General features: G+C 49.5%; 1 protein-coding gene across 7 annotated transcripts in view; it reads right to left on the reverse strand.

The window, feature by feature from the left end:
- EPS15L1 (epidermal growth factor receptor pathway substrate 15 like 1) overlaps nucleotides 1-20,639 on the reverse strand; it is a 2,005,341-nt gene that overhangs the window by 60,864 nt on the left and 1,923,838 nt on the right. For all 7 annotated transcript variants that reach the window (XM_069649173.1, XM_069649176.1, XM_069649175.1 and 4 more), the window contains one exon: nucleotides 11,841-11,961. In XM_069649173.1, coding sequence (XP_069505274.1) covers nucleotides 11,841-11,961 — 121 coding nt within the window. The remainder of the gene's footprint in view (nucleotides 1-11,840; nucleotides 11,962-20,639) is intronic.

Here is a 20,639-nt window from a genome sequence, read left to right on the forward strand (position 1 = left end):
CTAGCCCAACTTGGGCCTCACTGCCCACCGCACTCACCCTCCCTCCTCCACCCTCCCCTAGCACTTGACGCCTTGGCCTGCCCAGCACTTACCCACCACCACCCTTGGCTTGGGGTACCACACTCCTGCACTTCTACCTCTACCTCCTCCCCCTGCACTTACCACCTTTTTTATGCACTTGCATGGTAGGATTGTCACAAGGCCAAAATAACCGTTTTTGTTCTACTTTTTTGATTCCCATGTCCCCCTCATTACCCCCATCTGTGTGTAGGTGCCATACAAATGTCCAATAAATCAATTAAAGTACAGCAGGAGTGGAATTAAAAACCTGTTCCTAAGCCAAACTGCCCCAATACCATGCAGCACCATAAACATTCCAAGCTAGCTTTCATGAGGATTCCCCATTCGAAATCAACGAAAACCTATATAAACATGTTTGAGTTTTTTGCTCACACTGGTAATTCTGTTTTCATGTTTTATCGCAAGCAGCCATTTTGCTTTTGGGGACAAAGTGCTGTCATCACACAATGATTGTATCCATGGCAGGCTCGCAGAAATTCGTCCGTGTTCAGCAACGATTAGTGGTTTTTCCACATGCACCAATTAAACCCTAAACCAACCTGCCCCACACCATTCACTGAAGGCACTAACTGACACCAGTGTTTCTGGCTGCTGTTTACGCACGGACTGATCCATTTTAACCAAATAAAGAAAACATGCCAGATTCTAGGGCAAATGAGCAGTAGCTTCAGCTGTTAGCTCCTGCCTCCCTCTTGTCACGGATTAAGTTAACATAATAGATTTTATGAATTTACTTTTGGGAGGACCCCCTAAACTTTGCCCAGCCTAAGAAAAAGACAGAGCGCTGAGAAGCCAGCTTTCATGAAAGCCAGGCCAGTGCCTCCTGCTGCAGAGGACTGGAGAGATTCCAAGTACTGCAAATAGACTCTCTGTTCTTCAAGGTAGGTAAGGACGTGGATGACCTAGAAAGAATAAGTCCAATTGCCTATAGGGGAAAACTGCCAGGTCAAAAGCTACAGGTCCTGGTGCTTAAATTGCTACACGGCTCCTACAACCGAGGGAACGTGCAAAAAGCAGAACCTGATAATACCTTTGGGGTCGGCGTGAGAGCAACATAGACCAACAATTGCAGTCTTTACCAAGATATCCACTAAAGAGATATGAAGAGAGTCCACAGAGAATGGGAAGGTTACCTGGAATGGATATCAACAAAGTTTAAATCCATGCTAGCCTAAACCAGTGGTAGAAGGCATTTCAGGAGGCCAAAATAATTGCACAGGGGGGTAGGGGAGGCCCACCTGTAGGTGATCCTGACTAAACTGGCAACACTGAAGATCATCTTCCCGGTGGGCAGAAGTGCCCCTGTGCATCCTAAAGAAGCAGTGACGGCTGTGAATATGGACCCTGCCGTAATGACCATCCGCAGTACAGGCGATCTGTGACAAGATAAAAGGCCTTATTACCGCCACATTACAAGTGGTGGGATGGTGGTGTAAGTCCCCATTTATGGAGTCCATAGGGATTTGAGCAAAATTACCACCATTCTGCAGGTTGGCAATTCTGCCAATGTTGGTGTTTTTTGGCAGTAACGTAGCAGAATTACCTCTGGCATTTTGCTGGAGGTTTTTTCTCTGCCACACTACCAAAGTTGTAGTACGGCAGTGCATTAATGCAGTGGTAACTGTTATTGCTGAAGTTTTTTACCACGCCGCCGTTCTTTTAATGAGGCCCAAAGAGCTGTATCTGTTGTGGGTGCGGTGTGTCCTCCATCAATCCCTTCCTCCTCCTGCTCTTAGGGTTGAGATTAACAGCCAGATTACTTTATATTTGTAATTGCTTTCATTGGGCTTTGCCTTGCCTGCGTCTAGTTTTCCAGGAGTATGCTAAGGAAGGGAAAGCTGCGCTTTCACTCATGCACTGTGTTTTACAAGCCCCTATTTTTATTTCTTTGAAAGCACTGGCATCTAAAATGGCGCCCCACTGCCTTAGTGGTTCAGCCACCAGCTGTCCTGTGCGCTCTTACTGACTGACTCTCACATCGCTTAAGTCCCATGCAGCGGTTCACTCAGGCCTCTGCATATGACCTTAGATTCCACACATTAGGATGACATAGACAAGATGGCGTCACCCATTGTGGGGTGGACGTATGTGTGTACAGCTAAAAGGTACAATGGTGCAGAGCTGGGAACTCAATATATTAGCAGTTAAGGTAAGATTGGAGGCCCTAAGGAGAGGGACCAATTTAATTAAGATAGGCATGGCTCTGAAAGTTAATTATTTATTGTCCATGCTGCCTTTCACCATCCCTTGAAGAAACTTTAAGGCGCTCAACTCAGTTATGAGAAAGTTTGTGTGAGATAGCAAGCAAGATTCCAGGCCCAGTCCAGAGGTAGATTTAGCTTAATTACTGACCTCCGAGATGCATGACTTGGTGTTCAAAGCACGCCACTTGGGCGGTTGGGCTGCCGAGGGATGATTCCATAGAGGATGTATGGACAAGGGCAGGGGTGAACGAGGAAGTTCTGTTATCACCTACAGAACCAGTGGCGATTCTGCCAATGGCACGACATTAGGAGGACTTGCCCACTGCTTCCCGAGATCCTCCAGGGTAAAAATCTGCAAACGTCATGGCCTGGAACCTCGCCTGTTCCAAGCAGCCTCATTCTGGTTTATTCCTGCAGTCACGTTGGTGGGAAAAACACTGTTCTGGCTGAACACGTTTCTGAGCAGTGTGGCTGATCAGAGACTCCTGAGATGACGGCCTATGGCTATCCTTTGCTGAGCTACGGAGGCCGTATGGCCTGCAAGGCTGGAGATTCGGGGAATACCACAAGCTTTGAGGAGTCCTGATCTTTCAGACCTTGGAGGACCAAGCTGATGAATCCATGTACAGGGCTTGGAAGGATAACTGTCAAGAAAACAGCAAAGCATCCTGATAATGTATGCAATGCTGATAGAAGATGGAGAGAAGGAACGAGGCATATTGGCGGCTTGGTTGGAGAACATTGGAAGAGAGATGACTCATGGTGAATAGCTCTCTTGGTGTGTGAGTATGAAGGATGCCTGGCTGGACATGGGCATTAGAAGGTGGCAAGCCAAACTGCTTCACCATGCTTACTAGATGTCAGATAGAATGGTTTGGAGGGGCCTGTTGGTTGCACACACTTGTGCTTGAAGAGGTGACACGGGCACACTATTACACATGATGTGGTCTTGTGGGAGAGTCCAGACATTCTTTAATCATGTTAGGAAAAACACGATACAGGTGGTGGGCTACTCAAGACTCCTGCACATGTGAGCTGTTCATCATGGCGTCAGGTGAGAGCCTGGCCTATGTGTCTCAGGGGAGAGGTTATGCTTCAAGGGGGTAACCACGCTGGCCTGGAAACAGACGCTTCAGGTCTGGAAATCGCTGAACCACCCCACAATTGAAGACACAGGTTTTGGCGTATGCAACACGTTTGTAATGGAAAGCACTGCCTTTAGGTACAGAGGGATAAGGTGTACAGGTTCCAGGGGGATCTGGTCCTCCAATGAGGATTACTTTGCATGAGTTGAGTTGATGGTATTGTACTATCCTCGCAACCAACTTGTTTCAGTTAATTGTGTTTTTCATTTTGCATCAATTCCATACATCAGAAACGTGCTGTATTCCAGAGTTGGTTGTATGAATCATTTAACAAAATCAACCATTTCAACTACAAAACCCCCCACAGCCAATAGGATTCTGCTCCACACACAGATGTCCGTTTATGTGCGCCTCTATTAGTGCCGAACCTTTCTTCAATTCCAGGAGAGAACCTGTGTTGTTTAATGGTGGAGTGCTCGCTGTAGATCTTAGAACTCCTCTTTCACCAGGTGAATCTCTAGCCAGATGTTCCCGAGGTGCAATCGCCATCCAGATGTGCCCACCTATTGCGCTCTTGCACTGGCAACAACAACACAAAGCAGTCCATTTCTGACATTCAGTGCCCAGAGCACTAATGGCACCAAGACCCACTGATCACTCGTATGAAAGACCTCCTAATCTGAGAGGTTGTTTTCAGTCCAGAGGCACAATGAGGCTATTGGAAACTGCATTCTGTAAGTCTAGTAGCTACCTACGTGCAGCAGAATGTATGTGTTTGTGCTGCAATATGTATTTTAACTGTCCCCACAAGGTAGAAATCAATGCCGCCATAACCTGTGGCATCTGCCTAATGGGACCAAAGAGCTGAACCTTCCCAAGGCATTTTCTTATATTTGCCAACCAGCAACATGGTGCTAAGCAGGCGCATTAAAAGTACAAGATAATAACATCAGGGCTTGATACTTGACACACTGAGGCCCACGGGCGTGTTGCCCTCTATAAGAGATTGTTAACATAACATAACAAGAAACGGTCAGCTCTTTCAAGCTCTAAAAAGGTGTGAAAAAATAGGGTAGGAGAATTGACCAAGGGGGAAACGCGGGGGAAGGCTGCTGGTAATGTTACACCAGGGGGTTTGGGAGGCCGGAGGGGGCTTTGGCTGTTTGTGAACTAGGACACTGCTACCCAGTGATGCCAGTTTTCCAATGGCCAACCAGCACAGGATCTCATGTCTTGCCCCACTTGTTTGACCCACTGGAATAGTCGAAGCCAGCACAGCTCTCAAAAGCCAAAACAAGCAATTTTACAGCACGAAAACAAAGTCAGAGAAGATGCTTTGAAGGTGTGTCGACTTGCCCTGGGGAAAAAGATGTTCGCATTATTCTGATTTGAAAACCTGATATGGTGTTAGTCGTCAGCCCGGAAGCGCATACACGAATCACCATGTTCAAATAGGAGTGTGCACATTTTCTAGAGTCAGGGCTATGTTCCACAGGCACAAACCCCACGGGAGATAAGGGCTCGGCTTTCTCATCTCGCCACCTTTTGATGGGCCGATATGCCAAAAGCCCTCATCGCAGGAACACATAAAAAAAGCTCACTGTTTAAGTAGCAACAAACACTTTTTTGTTGATACATCGTGTTAAGTGTCCAAAGCACACTTTTAAAAACGGTTAAGAAGATTGCCCACCCACGTGATAAAATGCCAGCTGAGCGGTAACAGCAACACCTGGTGCAAGAGCTGCATGATAATATCCTGCTCGAGCCCTTACTAGACATAGGGCCGTGCCTGGTGCAAGAGCTGCATGATAATATTCTGCTCGAGCCCTTACTAGACAGAGGGCCGCGCCTGGTGCAAGGGCTGCATGATAATAACCTGCTCGAGCCCTTACTAGACAGAGGGCCGCGCCTGGTGCAAGAGCTGCATGATAATATCCTGCTCCAGTCCTTACTAGACAGAGGGCCGCGCCTGGTGCAAGAGCTGCATGATAATAAACTGCTCCAGTCCTTACTAGACAGAGGGCCGCGCCTGGTGCAAGAGCTGCATGATAATATCCTGCTCGAGCCCTTACTAGACAGAGGGCCGCGCCTGGTGCAAGGGCTGCATGATAATAACCTGCTCGAGCCCTTACTAGACAGAGGGCCGCACCTGGTGCAAGGGCTGCATGATAATAACCTGCTCGTGCCCTTACTAGACAGAGGGCCGCGCCTGGTGCAAGAGCTGCATGATAATATCCTGCTCCAGTCCTTACTAGACAGAGGGCCGCGCCTGGTGCAAGAGCTGCATGATAATATCCTGCTCGAGCCCTTACTAGACAGAGGGCCGTGCCTGGTGCAAGAGCTGGATGATAATATCCTGCTCGAGCCCTTACTTGACAGAGGGCCGCGCCTGGTGCAAGGGCCGCATGATAATAACCTGCTCGAGCCCTTACTAGACAGAGGGCCGCGCCTGGTGCAAGAGCCGCATGATGATAGCCTGCTCGAGCCCTTACTAGACAGAGGGCCGCGTCTTGTGCAAGAGCTGCATGATGATAATCTGCTCGAGCCCTTACCAGACAGAGGGCCGCGCCTGGTGCAAGAGCTGCATGATAATAACCTGCTCGAGCCCTTACCAGACAGAGGGCCGCGCCTGGTGCAAGAGCTGCATGATAATAAACTGCTCGAGCCCTTACTTGACAGAGGGCCGCGCCTGGTGCAAGAGCTGCATGATAATAAACTGCTCGAGCCTTTACTTGACAGAGGGCTGCGCCTGGTGCACAAGCTGCATGATAATAACCTGCTCCAGTCCTTTCTAGACAGAGGGCCGCGCCTGGTGCAAGGGCTGCATGATAATAACCTGACCTGCTCCAGTCCTTACTAGACAGAGGGCCACGCCTGGTGCAAGGGCTGCATGATAATAACCTGCTCCAGTCCTTACTAGACAGAGGGCCGCGCCTGGTGCAAGAGCTGCATGATAATAACCTGACCTGCTCCAGTCCTTACTAGACAGAGGGCCGCGCCTGGTGCAAGAGCTGCATGATAATATCCTGCTCGAGTCGTTACCAGACAGAGGGCCGCGCCTGGTGCAAGAGGGGGCGCGCCTGGTGCAAGAGCTGCATGATAATAACCTGCTCCAGTCCTTACTAGACAGAGGGCTGATAATAACCTGCTCGAGTCCTTACTAGACAGAGGGCCGCGCCTGGTGCAAGAGCTGCATGATAATAAACTGCTCGAGTCCTTACTAGACAGAGGGCCGCGCCTGGTGCAAAAGCTGCATGATAATAACCTGCTCCAGTCCTTACTAGACAGAGGGCTGATAACAACCTTCTCGAGCCCTTACTTGACAGAGGGCCGCGCCTGGTGCAAAAGCTGCATGATAATAACCTGCTCTAGTCCTTTCTAGACAGAGGGCCGCGCCTGGTGCAAGGGCTGCATGATAATAACCTGACCTGCTCCAGTCCTTACTAGACAGAGGGCCACGCCTGGTGCAAGGGCAGCATGATAATAACCTGCTCCAGTCCTTACTAGACAGAGGGCCGCGCCTGGTGCAAGAGCTGCATGATAATAACCTGACCTGCTCCAGTCCTTACTAGACAGAGGACCGCGCCTGGTGCAAGGGCTGCATGATAATAACCTGACCTGCTCCAGTCCTTACTAGACAGAGGGCCGCGCCTGGTGCAAGAGCTGCATGATAATAACCTGCTCCAGTCCTTACTAGACAGAGGGCTGATAATAACCTGCTCGAGTCCTTACTAGACAGAGGGCCGCGCCTGGTGCAAGAGCTGCATGATAATAAACTGCTCGAGCCCTTACTTGACAGAGGGCCGCGCCTGGTGCAAAAGCTGCATGATAATAACCTGCTCCAGTCCTTACTAGACAGAGGGCCGCGCCTGGTGCAAGAGCTGCATGATAATAACCTGCTCCAGTCCTTACTAGACAGAGGGCTGCGCCTGGTGCAAGAGCTGCATGATAATAACCTGCTTCAGTCCTTACTAGACAGAGGGCCGCGCCTGGTGCAAGAGCTGCATGATAATAACCTGCTCCAGTCCTTACTAGACAGAGGGCTGATAATAACCTGCTCGAGTCCTTACTAGACAGAGGGCCGCGCCTGGTGCAAGAGCTGCATGATAATAAACTGCTCGAGCCCTTACTTGACAGAGGGCCGCGCCTGGTGCAAAAGCTGCATGATAATAACCTGCTCCAGTCCTTACTAGACAGAGGGCCGTGCCTGGTGCAAGAGCTGGATGATAATATCCTGCTCGAGCCCTTACTTGACAGAGGGCCGCGCCTGGTGCAAGGGCCGCATGATAATAACCTGCTCGAGCCCTTACTAGACAGAGGGCCGCGCCTGGTGCAAAAGCTGCATGATAATAACCTGCTCCAGTCCTTACTAGACAGAGGGCCGTGCCTGGTGCAAGAGCTGCATGATAATAACCTGCTCCAGTCCTTACTAGACAGAGGGCCGCGCCTGGTGCAAGAGCTGCATGATAATAAACTGCTCGAGCCCTTACTTGACAGAGGGCCGCGCCTGGTGCAAAAGCTGCATGATAATAACCTGCTCCAGTCCTTACTAGACAGAGGGCCGTGCCTGGTGCAAGAGCTGGATGATAATATCCTGCTCGAGCCCTTACTTGACAGAGGGCCGCGCCTGGTGCAAGGGCCGCATGATAATAACCTGCTCGAGCCCTTACTAGACAGAGGGCTGCGCCTGGTGCAAGAGCCGCATGATGATAGCCTGCTCGAGCCCTTACTAGACAGAGGGCCGCGTCTTGTGCAAGAGCTGCATGATGATAATCTGCTCGAGCCCTTACCAGACAGAGGGCCGCGCCTGGTGCAAGAGCTGCATGATAATAACCTGCTCGAGCCCTTACCAGACAGAGGGCCGCGCCTGGTGCAAGAGCTGCATGATAATAAACTGCTCGAGCCTTTACTTGACAGAGGGCTGCGCCTGGTGCACAAGCTGCATGATAATAACCTGCTCCAGTCCTTTCTAGACAGAGGGCCGCGCCTGGTGCAAGGGCTGCATGATAATAACCTGACCTGCTCCAGTCCTTACTAGACAGAGGGCCACGCCTGGTGCAAGGGCTGCATGATAATAACCTGCTCCAGTCCTTACTAGACAGAGGGCCGCGCCTGGTGCAAGAGCTGCATGATAATAACCTGACCTGCTCCAGTCCTTACTAGACAGAGGGCCGCGCCTGGTGCAAGAGCTGCATGATAATATCCTGCTCGAGTCGTTACCAGACAGAGGGCCGCGCCTGGTGCAAGAGGGGCCGCGCCTGGTGCAAGAGCTGCATGATAATAACCTGCTCCAGTCCTTACTAGACAGAGGGCTGATAATAACCTGCTCGAGTCCTTACTAGACAGAGGGCCGCGCCTGGTGCAAGAGCTGCATGATAATAAACTGCTCGAGCCCTTACTTGACAGAGGGCCGCGCCTGGTGCAAAAGCTGCATGATAATAACCTGCTCCAGTCCTTACTAGACAGAGGGCTGATAACAACCTTCTCGAGTCCTTACTAGACAGAGGGCCGCGCCTGGTGCAAAAGCTGCATGATAATAACCTGCTCCAGTCCTTACTAGACAGAGGGCTGATAACAACCTTCTCGAGCCCTTACTTGACAGAGGGCCGCGCCTGGTGCAAAAGCTGCATGATAATAACCTGCTCTAGTCCTTTCTAGACAGAGGGCCGCGCCTGGTGCAAGGGCTGCATGATAATAACCTGACCTGCTCCAGTCCTTACTAGACAGAGGGCCACGCCTGGTGCAAGGGCAGCATGATAATAACCTGCTCCAGTCCTTACTAGACAGAGGGCCGCGCCTGGTGCAAGAGCTGCATGATAATAACCTGACCTGCTCCAGTCCTTACTAGACAGAGGGCCACGCCTGGTGCAAGAGCTGCATGATAATAACCTGCTCCAGTCCTTACTAGACAGAGGGCTGATGATAACCTGCTCGAGTCCTTACTAGACAGAGGGCCGCGCCTGGTGCAAGAGCTGCATGATAATAAACTGCTCGAGCCCTTACTTGACAGAGGGCTGCGCCTGGTGCAAGAGCTGCATGATAATAACCTGCTTCAGTCCTTACTAGACAGAGGGCCGTGGTGCAAGAGCTGCATGATAATAACCTGCTCGAGCCCTTACTAGACAGAGGGCCGTGCCTGGTGCAAGAGCTGCAGGATAACCTTCTCCAGTCCTTACTAGACAGAGGGCCGCGCCTGGTGCAAGAGCTGCATGATAATATCCTTCTCGAGCCCTTACTAGACAGAGGGCCGCGCCTCGTGCAAGAGCTGCATGATAATAACCTGCTCGAGTCGTTACCAGACAGAGGGCCGCGCCTGGTGCAAGAGGGGCCGTGCCTGGTGCAAGAGCTGCATGATAATAACCTGCTCCAGTCCTTACTAGACAGAGGGCCGATAATAACCTGCTCCAGTCCTTACTAGACAGAGGGCCGCGCCTGGTGCAAGAGCTGCATGATAATAACCTGCTTCAGTCCTTACTAGACAGTGGGCCGCGCCTGGTGCAAGAGCTGCATGATAATAACCTGCTCCAGTCCTTACTAGACAGAGGGCCGCGCCTAGTGCCAGAGCTGCATGACAATATCCTGCTCGAGCCCTTACTAGACAGAGGGCCGCGCCTGGTGCAAGAGCTGCATGATAATAAACTGCTCGAGTCCTTACTAGACAGAGGGCCGCACCTGGTGCAAGAGCTGCATGATAATATCCTGCTCCAGTCCTTACTAGACAGAGGGTCGCGCCTGGTGCAAGAGCTGCATGATAATAACCTGCTCCAGTCCTTACTAGACAGTGGGCCGCGCCTGGTGCCAGAGCTGCATGACAATATCCTGCTCGAGCCCTTACTAGACAGAGGGCCGTGCCTGGTGCAAGAGCTGCATGACAATAACCTGCTCCAGTCCTTACTAGACAGAGGGCCGCGCCTGGTGCAAGAGCTGCATGACAATAACCTGCTCCAGTCCTTTCTAGACAGAGGGCCGCGCCTGGTTCAAGAGCTGCATGACAATAACCTGCTCCAGTCCTTACTAGACAGAGGGCCGCGCCTGGTGCAAGAGCTGCATGATAATAACCTGCTCCAGTCCTTACTAGACAGAGGGCCGCGCCTGGTGCAAGAGCTGCATGATAATAACCTGCTCCAGTCCTTACTAGACAGAGGGCCGCGCCTGGTGCAAGAGCTGCATGATAACCTGCTCGAGTCCTTACTAGACAGAGGGCCGCGCCTGGTGTAAGGGCTGCTTGATAATAAATTGCTTGAGCCCTTACTAGACAGAGGGCCGCGCCTGGTGCAAGAACTGCATGATAATAAGGGCCGGCACAGCGCACAATCTCGCTTTATGCCGCTTACTGTGAATATCCCTCAACTGTCTACGTGGAACACTCATTGGCCAGCAGATGGGAGCTCTGTGATGTCATGAGCCTGATTGCTCAAACAGGGAAGTGCAGGATACAACAATTACATATGCTGCAAACCTCCTAGAACACACAGCTTTGGAGAGTTGTTGTATGAGACAAGGTGTCCCTCTGCTCTGAGGAAGTCTACAAATATTCAGATGTACAGTCTGGTGAGTAGCAGATGCTCCAGTTCGGTGCATCTGGTAGGAGTTCCGGGTCAGAGTTCACAGAAAAGGTTCTTGGAGCCAAACAGTCTCCATCCTCTGAGTTACTGCTCCCTTTATTGTTCAAGAACAGTCTCACTGCACGGCTCATTATACCAACAAATAAATTCGCTGATGACGCTATCAGGAGGAAGAAACAAAACGACTGTCTGGAAACGGTTAGGGGAAGTCTCACCAGTCTGGTGTTAAACGATCATGTTAATCTTCATTGGTTTATACACTGTTCTGCTTTTCTGTCTGGTTGTCTAATTTACCCTGGTTGAAAAGTACGCCGTTTTTATTGTCCACGCACAGTGCTTGTTAAGTCATTGTCTAGCTTCACTTCCAGGTTAGAGGTCGTTCACAACGCTGGACTACAGTAAGAGTATCCCTTGGTCGGAGGTCACAGCAAAACAGTGACAGGGGGTAACGGGACGAGTTCAAAATGTGGCATCATAGCGGGAGCCACTACCACAATACAGAGGGCCGCCAAGAATGTTCAAGAAGGTGGTAAAACAAACAAGAAGTGCTTAAATAACAAAAAATGCCTTCAGTCTTACTCGAAGGAAAGGGAAGCAAACTGAAAAAACCAAAAGCAGAATAAAACATGCAACTGTTGTGTAAAATCTATCATAGAAAGCCCATTGCACATTCCAGACAGAGGCAGCCATCTGTAAAAACCGTAATCAGCAAGTTGAAGAGGAAATCCTGCAGATGCACTGGTATAGGCCAAGTCAACAAGGCCTTACTATGATAAGGCGTCTGGTATTAACGCACGCCAGAGGGGAGGAGTTACTCTTGGGTGTAAAGTGTACTTTTATACTACAGTTCATTATTGCTGCTTGAGAGGGCGCTATAACGTAATAGATGGACATTTCAGACTTACTCAGTGCGATGGCTAGTGCGAGGTCCTCCTGCTCCTGACGTCTCAGCCGAGCTAGCCGCTCCTGTTCCGCCTTCTCACTCTCGCGTTTCGCCCAGGCCAGCTGCTGGTCCTCATTGCCAAACTACAATACAACATTTTGTGAGAAAGAATCAAAATGTGCTCAATCCAGAATGCATCAACTGCACAGTACTGTGTAATCTTGGAGTACTACAGAAATGCATCCATTATTGGCCGGAAACGGCTAACAAATGCATGAGGTGCAAATGTAATGGAAACACATGAGCCAACGGAGAAAGGCCTGGTTATGCTTCAGTGGTGGGACCAGCAGATATGCTTATGTACCAGACAGCTGGCACCAATAAGGATGCCAGGAGCACTTTGTTCAAAGGTCGAGTAAGGATTATCCACAGGTGGCTAGCTATACACGGTACTGGGGAACTTGCCAAACAAAAGGAAATTTAACTAGTACAACAATACACTCATGATGGACTTCTCCCTTGAAAGTGTCTTTCCCGCTGGCTGAGGGTGTCGGGCCTCTCATCTCTGGTATTCAAGTCCCTGTCTCCTGAGAGCACACGGGAGGTTGTGCCACCCAATTCTGATCTGGCTTTGCATACTCACAAGGTTCCCAAACCCTATTTCTTTCCTTGTCCCTAGGTGGGGGATTTCTGGGATTCTGTAGCGGGATTACGACAGCTCCCAAAGTCTTGAACTGATATGTTCTAGTTGTAGCTGGCAGGGAGAGCTGGAGAAGGACCCCTTGAACACCCTGACCTAACCTGTCAGACCGTACCCTTTTCTTTTCTATATTGACTGTAATCTCCCTGCCTCAGTGTCGTTCCTCCTTCCACCATGTGGGCCTGCCGAGGGCAGACTTTGCCTGATGAAACCCGCTTACTCTGGCCGACAGGGCCCTGATCTGCATCTCAGTTGTTCCTGCTCCTTGATCTCCTTCGCCACTATTCGTACTGTCACAACATTTTCTGTCTTATTCCTAGAGTCTGACTTTGCCTCTTCTTCATTCTTGGTGTAACCACCTCCTTCCTCTTTACTTCTGTTAATGCTGCCTCCTGCCTACACACATCTGTTGTCAACATCGCCTTTTAATCTGTTACAGATTTTACTTGCTCCCAACTCTCTGTTGTACATACCACCTCCTTCCATGGCACATTTTACCTTCTACTTCCTTTCCTCTCATCACCTCCTGGCGATTAATTCCAAGTGTTACCACCTCCTTTGCTACTACCACCTCGGTCCTCGCCCCTTCTGGTCTCCACCCTCTCCTTCCTGTCCTCTGCCATCACCTCTCCAGTCTCCTCATGCTGGCCTTCCACTGCCTTCCAATCTCCAGCCTTCTGCAAACACAAGCTTCCTCCTCATGCAACCCACACCCAGTAACTGAGGGTGTTAGCATTTATAGGGCCTCATTACACGGTGGGTGGTAAGGGTTTACCGGTAACGGTAAACCCTTACTATGAGGTCCCTTTGCGGGACCTGACCTTAACGGCTGGTGTAGACCAGCCGTTAAAGTTGGGACCCGCAAAGGGATCTTGGTGCTAATTACGTTACCGCAATTTGCGGTACCGTAATTAGCCCCTTCACCATTCCCATTGAGCCCTATGGGGCAAAAATGGGAATGGGGAAGGGCCATGGAGAAAGGGGGAATTACCGCCCCGACAACCTTTGAATAGGGTGGTAATTCCCCTTTTCTCCATGGTGGTACCAGTATGGTACCGGCGGTAACCATGGTGCTAATAGCACCATGGTTTACCGCATTCCGTGTAATGAGGCCCATAGTCTGTTCTCTCCTGCCCCTGGGTGTGCTGTTCACTGAGGGTCTGCACCTGAATGGTGGCCTTGTCTGGCATCCCTGAGTGCACCTGGGGTTGATTTATGGTCAGGGGGGTTATGCCTACACCTACATCTATCTTTCTGCTTTTTCTGATTTTAGAATTATTCCTCTGGCCCTCCCTGAGGTTGCCTGCACTGAGCTGAGAACGTCTGATTTCTAAGCATGTGCATGGAATAGTGGGAACAGACAGGGCAAGCTTGATTGATGCACTCTTTGCTTCACTGAACTGTCTGTCTGATCGGGGAACGTGTAGTATTGTATTCTCAGCAGAGTCGAGAGGCAATGCTTTTGTAAGTTGGGTTTCCCTCTGATACAAACTCCAGTCGGACAGCAGTGGGATTGAAACACTATCAGCTAGACTGCTTGGCTCATCAAATATCCCTTTTCAATGGTGAAATAACTTCCTTGATGTTCTAAACCAAGTTACATTTGTTTTACTGTGCTCGATAGCAGTGACAAGTGAAATAGGTTTCCCTTAACGGTAAAGGCAGCTTTTTCTATCCTATCTGGGAGCAGGAGGTTTGTTAAAGGGAGCTGCCGAGTCTCTCAGTTGGTGCGGGGGTGCTTTATTGCCTGCAGGCTATTCATTGCTGGCCTGCACCGATGGGTTAGTGGTGCAGGGAAGAGGCCCAATAGTGCCTGGCCCATATTGGGGATAGAGTAGTGTAGCTGTAGTGACTTTCTCCTGCCAAGCAGCTCGGAGAGGGTGGTTGTCCTCTGGATCATCCCCATTATGCCCCTGGGGGTATCATGCACTGGCCCAGGGAGGCCCCCGGCCCTCAAGAACTTTCTCCCACCTAACTGCAGACCCAGGCTGGGGACTTCCACAACATTCAGCCCAGACAGTAAACTAACAACCCCAGACCCCTTTCAGAGATTGTTTTAGCCTGCCCTCTCCCACTCCTGCCCTCCAGCCTAAGTGATCCTCGCATGATGTCTAACTTTCAGCGGGCTACCCCTCCACTTTCCGACCAAAACCCCTCCCAATGACCCTTAATACAGATATGTGAACTTACTACGAGGGTACTAGACAATCAAAACACACCCCCTCTTCCCACATGCACAGCCCCCCTTCCATAACCAGATGTTCCAAATATCGGGGTCCTGTGAGGAGAAAAGAAAGCAAGGTAATGAAAATGTCAGTGGTGCCCATGGCTGCCAAACATGAGGAACTTCTTACACGGTGTAAATATGGACCAGTGGCCATTATAATGAGATAAATCCATTGCTCATGTTCTTACTGTGCTCTCCTGACTGGAAGCAAGAAAGCTGGCTCATTTAAATCGAGGGTGCACATCTCCATGCCTGTCCCACATGGATCAGGTCTTCAGGACATCCAATATCAATATTCACACAAACAATTCTCATCCAGTAAATCCAGGCGGGGAATTATTTCCATATTCAGTTGGCACCTCTGTGAGATTGAGGGCCAGAGCCTGGCACCACCGACCTAAATACGGCCTTCGTCTTCGGGGTTGCTCATACTAGGATATCAGAAATGTACCATTCCGATGAATTCACATACATGACAGGCGCATAATATACTCGGTCTTTTTAGTGGCATTTTGCAACATATTAAAATGACCAATGTTGCCATTTTAATGAATGAAGATTGCAAGAAGATGGATGAGCACACCAGGAGAGCACTAACCCTCAACAACCATTCATGCACTTTATGGCAATCTGGGTGTGCATCGCATAGAGTTGGGGGAGAGGCCTTGGCCATGCAAGCATGGCTGTGCATAACTTCGTCTGGAACCCACTTTACGGTGCTATTCCTTCGCCATAAAGCTTAGGGCATTGAAACAGCACCCTCCCCCCCCCCACGAGTGGGACGAGTCAGAGGTTTAACTATTGATTATTTTGCATGTTAGCAGTAGGGAATCACCAGAGGAAAACGAGCTACCTGTAGTAGTGCCGGACATGGCCAGGATTGTTGATCCTCTGTCTGCCTGTAATACTTTGGATCTCTGCCCATTAACCTGGATAGACAGCATCCTCCTCTATTGCCGGGATGGACACTTTCCTTTTCAGTTAGTGCACCGACGAGGGCACTGTCAAGCGCTCTTATTGGGTCATACAGGACCGGACATTGCGCATGGAGAGGAAATGACATATAGATCATGCACCCCTTAACACTTTTGAATTACCACCCATCAGGGGCCCAGAATGCAAGGACAAAACAAGGTTTTGTGCGGTCTACCAGGGAAATCGGGACAGAAGACTTACTTGCCCCTTTTGCCCCAAATTTGGCTATAAATATTGCAAAATAAGACCACTTAAGAGGAAATGGGCCCATAAGAATGTCCACCACCCCAAAATATACAATGTGCTTGTAAACGGTGTCAGTTATTTTAGCACACCATTTCAATGTAAATAAAAATATAATCCACTAGAATGAGTAATGCAATAGAAATATTCCATTACCAACTTAACAGCATACAGCCCCTGCGGAAGCCTTTTCCTGGTCGCCGACACAAAACTGGTGCCCGGATGTTGTCAGAAGTGGTTGCAACACTTATGGGGACTATTTTTTCTAATGATGCAGCTTTGGTCCATTGACGTCTACCAAGGTGGTCGAACACGTTTTGGGCACTGCTTATCTTCTCTAGTGAAGGCATCCTGCAGGGGACGGCTTGCTGGGTAACATTTAGGGCAGCCTAAAATGGTGGCAGCGAGCGGCCACAATTACCCGACCACTTGAAAGGGTAAACCTCTCCCTGTTGGCATCAAAAAATAAAAATACATTGCAGAGAGGCTGTGGAATGGTGCGTACATTCTTACTATGGGTAGTCGTCTTTAAGTGTGGCAGCATCAGGTGTGAAGTAAGGCTGCCCCCCCAAGTTCAAATTACATAACCCCGGCATCCGTCCATATGACAACCAACATATAATCATAACTCATTGCCCTTTCCCCCCCAGAAAGTGCAGAATGAGACTTGTTTGTTGGCATAAGAAGGCCGCAGAATTTATTCCACAATCATAAAACCAAACTGTACATATCTGTGGAAAACTTTGTCTGCCAGGTGCGGCGACTACTCCGTGTCCCAAGAACTTGCTTCCCCCTTTTCCTTTCCCAAGAGTCCATTAGTAGGCCCAACTCTCCCAGCCTTGGTAGTATCCGAGCCTGCCTGCCCTTGCAGGTGCTCCTGGGCGGGGAGAGTGCCGTTTCTTTGGGGGAAGCTGAGCCATAATTGTCCTTCCCCGCTGCCCCTGCCGCTTAGGCTCCCAAGGGGCTTTGGGTCTGGGAAGAGCGAAGACCCTTCCTGCATTCTCCTGGCTCTTCCGGAGTCTGTCTCCTGTGTTTGTCTGGCCAAACACCGCCACACCGCCTCGTCGTCCTGCGACGCCGACGACCAGGCGTTTCCTGATTGTTCTGTTCGTAGGGTTGGTGGGTGGGAAAAAGAAAATCCTCTGCTGCAGTCCCGTGGAAGTGCACGGGTGTCCCTCGGCTGCAGCTACTTTCTTGTCAGTAGCGGGAACCCCGCTCCTTATGAAGGGGAAACCCCTCCCCTTTCCCTTTGTTGCCCTTCGTGGGCTTTCTTCGTTATTTGCCGCGCTTCGGCTTTCGCGGGCATTTCTTTTGCTTGCCGCACATTTCTTTCGCTGGCTTTCTCAATTTTGCCGCCTTGGCCCGGCAACCCCCACCGCCCCCATTTCCAAGGGAGAAGGGGCTGGGGACCGAGAAGGACGCCGCCCGGGTTATCGGGGCTGCCTCCTCCATTCCGCCGGGCTCCGTGTCGTCGGACCTGGCAATTTCAGTCCTACTTTCAATGCTTGTTCATTGCGTGACTCCAGACAATGGCCTCCATTACAGCCCGTTTCACCCGTTACAAGCTTCTTCACGGTGGACTGATTTACAGATTACACACACTACATTTATAATTCAGTGGCTGTCCCTCTTCGCTTTCCTTCAATGTCGGACTCTATTTTCTTGTGGAAAAGCTACCTGCCATCTTGGGTCAGTCAAGAATGCTGAAAGTAATATGGCGATAAATATCCCGTCTAATCACCGGACTTCTTCATTTTTTAGATTAACAATACGAGGCGCATGCATTTCATTTTTATATATGAACATTCCTAAACGGCATTTCGTTGCCCCAATGCGCTTTCATTTGAACTCCATATATACACTGTCAGTATTGTGTCTGTTTGCCGAGTACACATAGTTAATACATTCAAGCAAATGACCAAATGTACATTAAACGGATGGACAATCGTTTGTTTTCGCGTGCTCAAAAAACATGTACACTGTCTTCCATCATCAACATTTTATGCGTATTTGAATTAAGTGCAATCGTCTCACTGGTCAAAACTTGTCACGCGAAAAATTCAACTAAAATGTTTAAAGCAAGGACCTGCATTCCTGAAAATATTGCTTTCAGTGCAACTATCGATTTCAAATGTCCAGATGTAAATTGTGCTTATGGACAAAATATGCTAGCATACTAGAGATTAAATGAATGAGTCTTCACCTCACATTTCATAATGTGCACCACACAAGGTAATACAAATTCACAAATAGTTCTAACATTACCTTCGAATGTCCTTTTCCCAACTATCTGTATTCTATGCATTGTAGACACATATTCCCACATGCACGCACATTTTTTATGTTCTGATTAATAAATCACTACTAATTCCACAAGGCATATGCTAGAACTGTGTCTAAGTGTATACCATGTTCCAACATTCTAAAGCACCAGGTCAATGTTGGGGGGGCTGCTCCGGGTCACCGGGCAGCCCCCATACTCATGTCGGGGGCACCCGACGGGACACACAGGTGCGGCGCTCATGCCGCGGACTCATGGGTGGGGATCACCTCACCCGCTCCGGATCACCGGAGCGCCACACGTGGCTGGGGGCACCCGGTGCACAGCGGCCCCAGCCCTGGGGGCACCCAGGCCGGGGTCGCCACCCTGGCCAGACTCACATGGCAGGGGAGACGCACAGGGACGGCGTTGCCCGGCAGGGGCACCGTCAGGACGGCGTTGCCCGGCAGGGGCACCGTCCTCGAGCTGGGCCCCATCCCTGGGCCCAGCGCATGCAGCGCAACACCAGCATGGTGCGCAAAGAAACGACGCTGGAGCCTGATGATGGCAAGACTGACAAGGCGGAAGCGGCCTGTTACTTTTATTATGTTGGTCACGTGGCTACTGCCACATGACCCATGACAACATCCTTGGAGCTACCATGCTCCCAGGGGTTTACTTTGCAACAGTCAATATAATTATTTTTCTTTTTATATCAGTGGTGGGCAACCTGCAGCCCACCAGCTGTTTTGCTTTCTGACTGCCATGATCCCACACCACTGACTATGGCGACTGCCACGGATAGGAGTCGTAAGCTAAAACACCTGTAGAGCCACTGCTTACCCACTACTCATTTATATGCTGTTCAGCACCTATTGTTCCGATACATAAAGGGAAACGTATGTTTAACTCATTTTACCTGTAAATTACAGGCATACGTCATTCAGATAATCTGAGAAGAAAAAGAATTAACAAAAATCATTGATCTCTGCGTGGCTTCCACTTGGGTCGTAACCTACCTCAGCATAGAACAGTCCCTACCACACTCCTGTTTCAAATCAGCGGCCCAATAGGAACAGACAGAAGAGAATCACTAAAACTCATTGGATGAGGATAATGAGAACAGCTAAGATCTTACCGCAGGGGTCTGCACCATTTTGACCCTAGTCAAAAAGATAGCAAGAGACAAGTTTGCAGACCCCCGTCCTCACAAAAGGTTTATTGTTCCAATCTTTACACTGTCCCAATAAAAGCTCTATTAATCGCCATCACACCATTGGGGTACACATCAGGTTTTCTCTGAAGAAAGTGATACAATCCCACTATTACAGCTCAATTCGTATCTTTGTCAGTGCTGTGGCCATGTGGGATATTCGTTTCCGGGTATTAAATGCAATAGGGCACTTTTAGCCTCAATGACTACCTCAGAGCAGGTACATAGGTATATGATCAATTTCAAAGGGCTTCAGGCTTGATATGTCAGTTGTGTATTGGCACAAAGTGTTCAGCCATTAGGTATGCGGAATTCTTATAGTGCTCAAATATTTTAGAATACTGACTTGTACTGCTTAGACAGTGCTACCAATATACTCTTCTTTATACTCGCAAATATACAACATATGGAGTGTCACCTGTTATTTTATGGTGCATCTTGTCCACCTCACATGTTCGGCGAGTCAAATATTGACTCAGATTAATTCCAAATGTACAGGCTTTGAAGTAAACATATTGTATAATCCCCACTTTCCAACTACAGGTATATATATTCCGACCTGCCTTGGTAGTAGGCGTGTCCCACCTGTGGCAAGTATGCCATTCCACACACCCCTAGAAGTAAGGTGTTCACAGAGTATCAATACAAACTCACTTCCATTGAAAACCTTTGGTTCAGATGACGCCTTCGGCAATCTGTGCCTAGCATAAACACGTAAGGGCTTGGAATCCTTAAATTCTGACTGGGGTCTGGAAATTGATTCCGTTTGCAAGATTTACTACAGTTATCCAAAGAATGCACATACAAGACAGTCATGTCAGTGAGTTCTAGCTCCCACTGGTAGCAGGAGGTCTAGTCATAGAGAGAACGTCTCTTTTGCACATGACCAAAAGGCAGCGTGTTGGTGGCGTCAACACTTCAGCAAGTCAAGCCCTCGCTGCTGAGATATGCCTGGAGGCGAAAGGGCTCAGGTTGACATCCTAAATAGGCTAACTCTGCCTTTCATTGGGTAACAGTATCATCTTTACTTTTTGTGCTATAAAATGGCAAAACATGAGTAGCAAACCTTACAAAAGAAAGCAGGACAAGTCAGCCAACATATAGGGTCTTGTCCTTATAATTCTAAGTCGCCCGTCCTGCTGAGCTGTGGGATGCCTTCCACAACCAGGCCCAAGACCATAGAACATGTTCCACAGTATACAA

The sequence above is a fragment of the Ambystoma mexicanum genome, chromosome 1p, assembly GCF_040938575.1.
Source record: "Ambystoma mexicanum isolate Mex_15411 chromosome 1p, UKY_AmexF1_1, whole genome shotgun sequence".
Taxonomy (NCBI): domain Eukaryota; kingdom Metazoa; phylum Chordata; class Amphibia; order Caudata; family Ambystomatidae; genus Ambystoma; species Ambystoma mexicanum.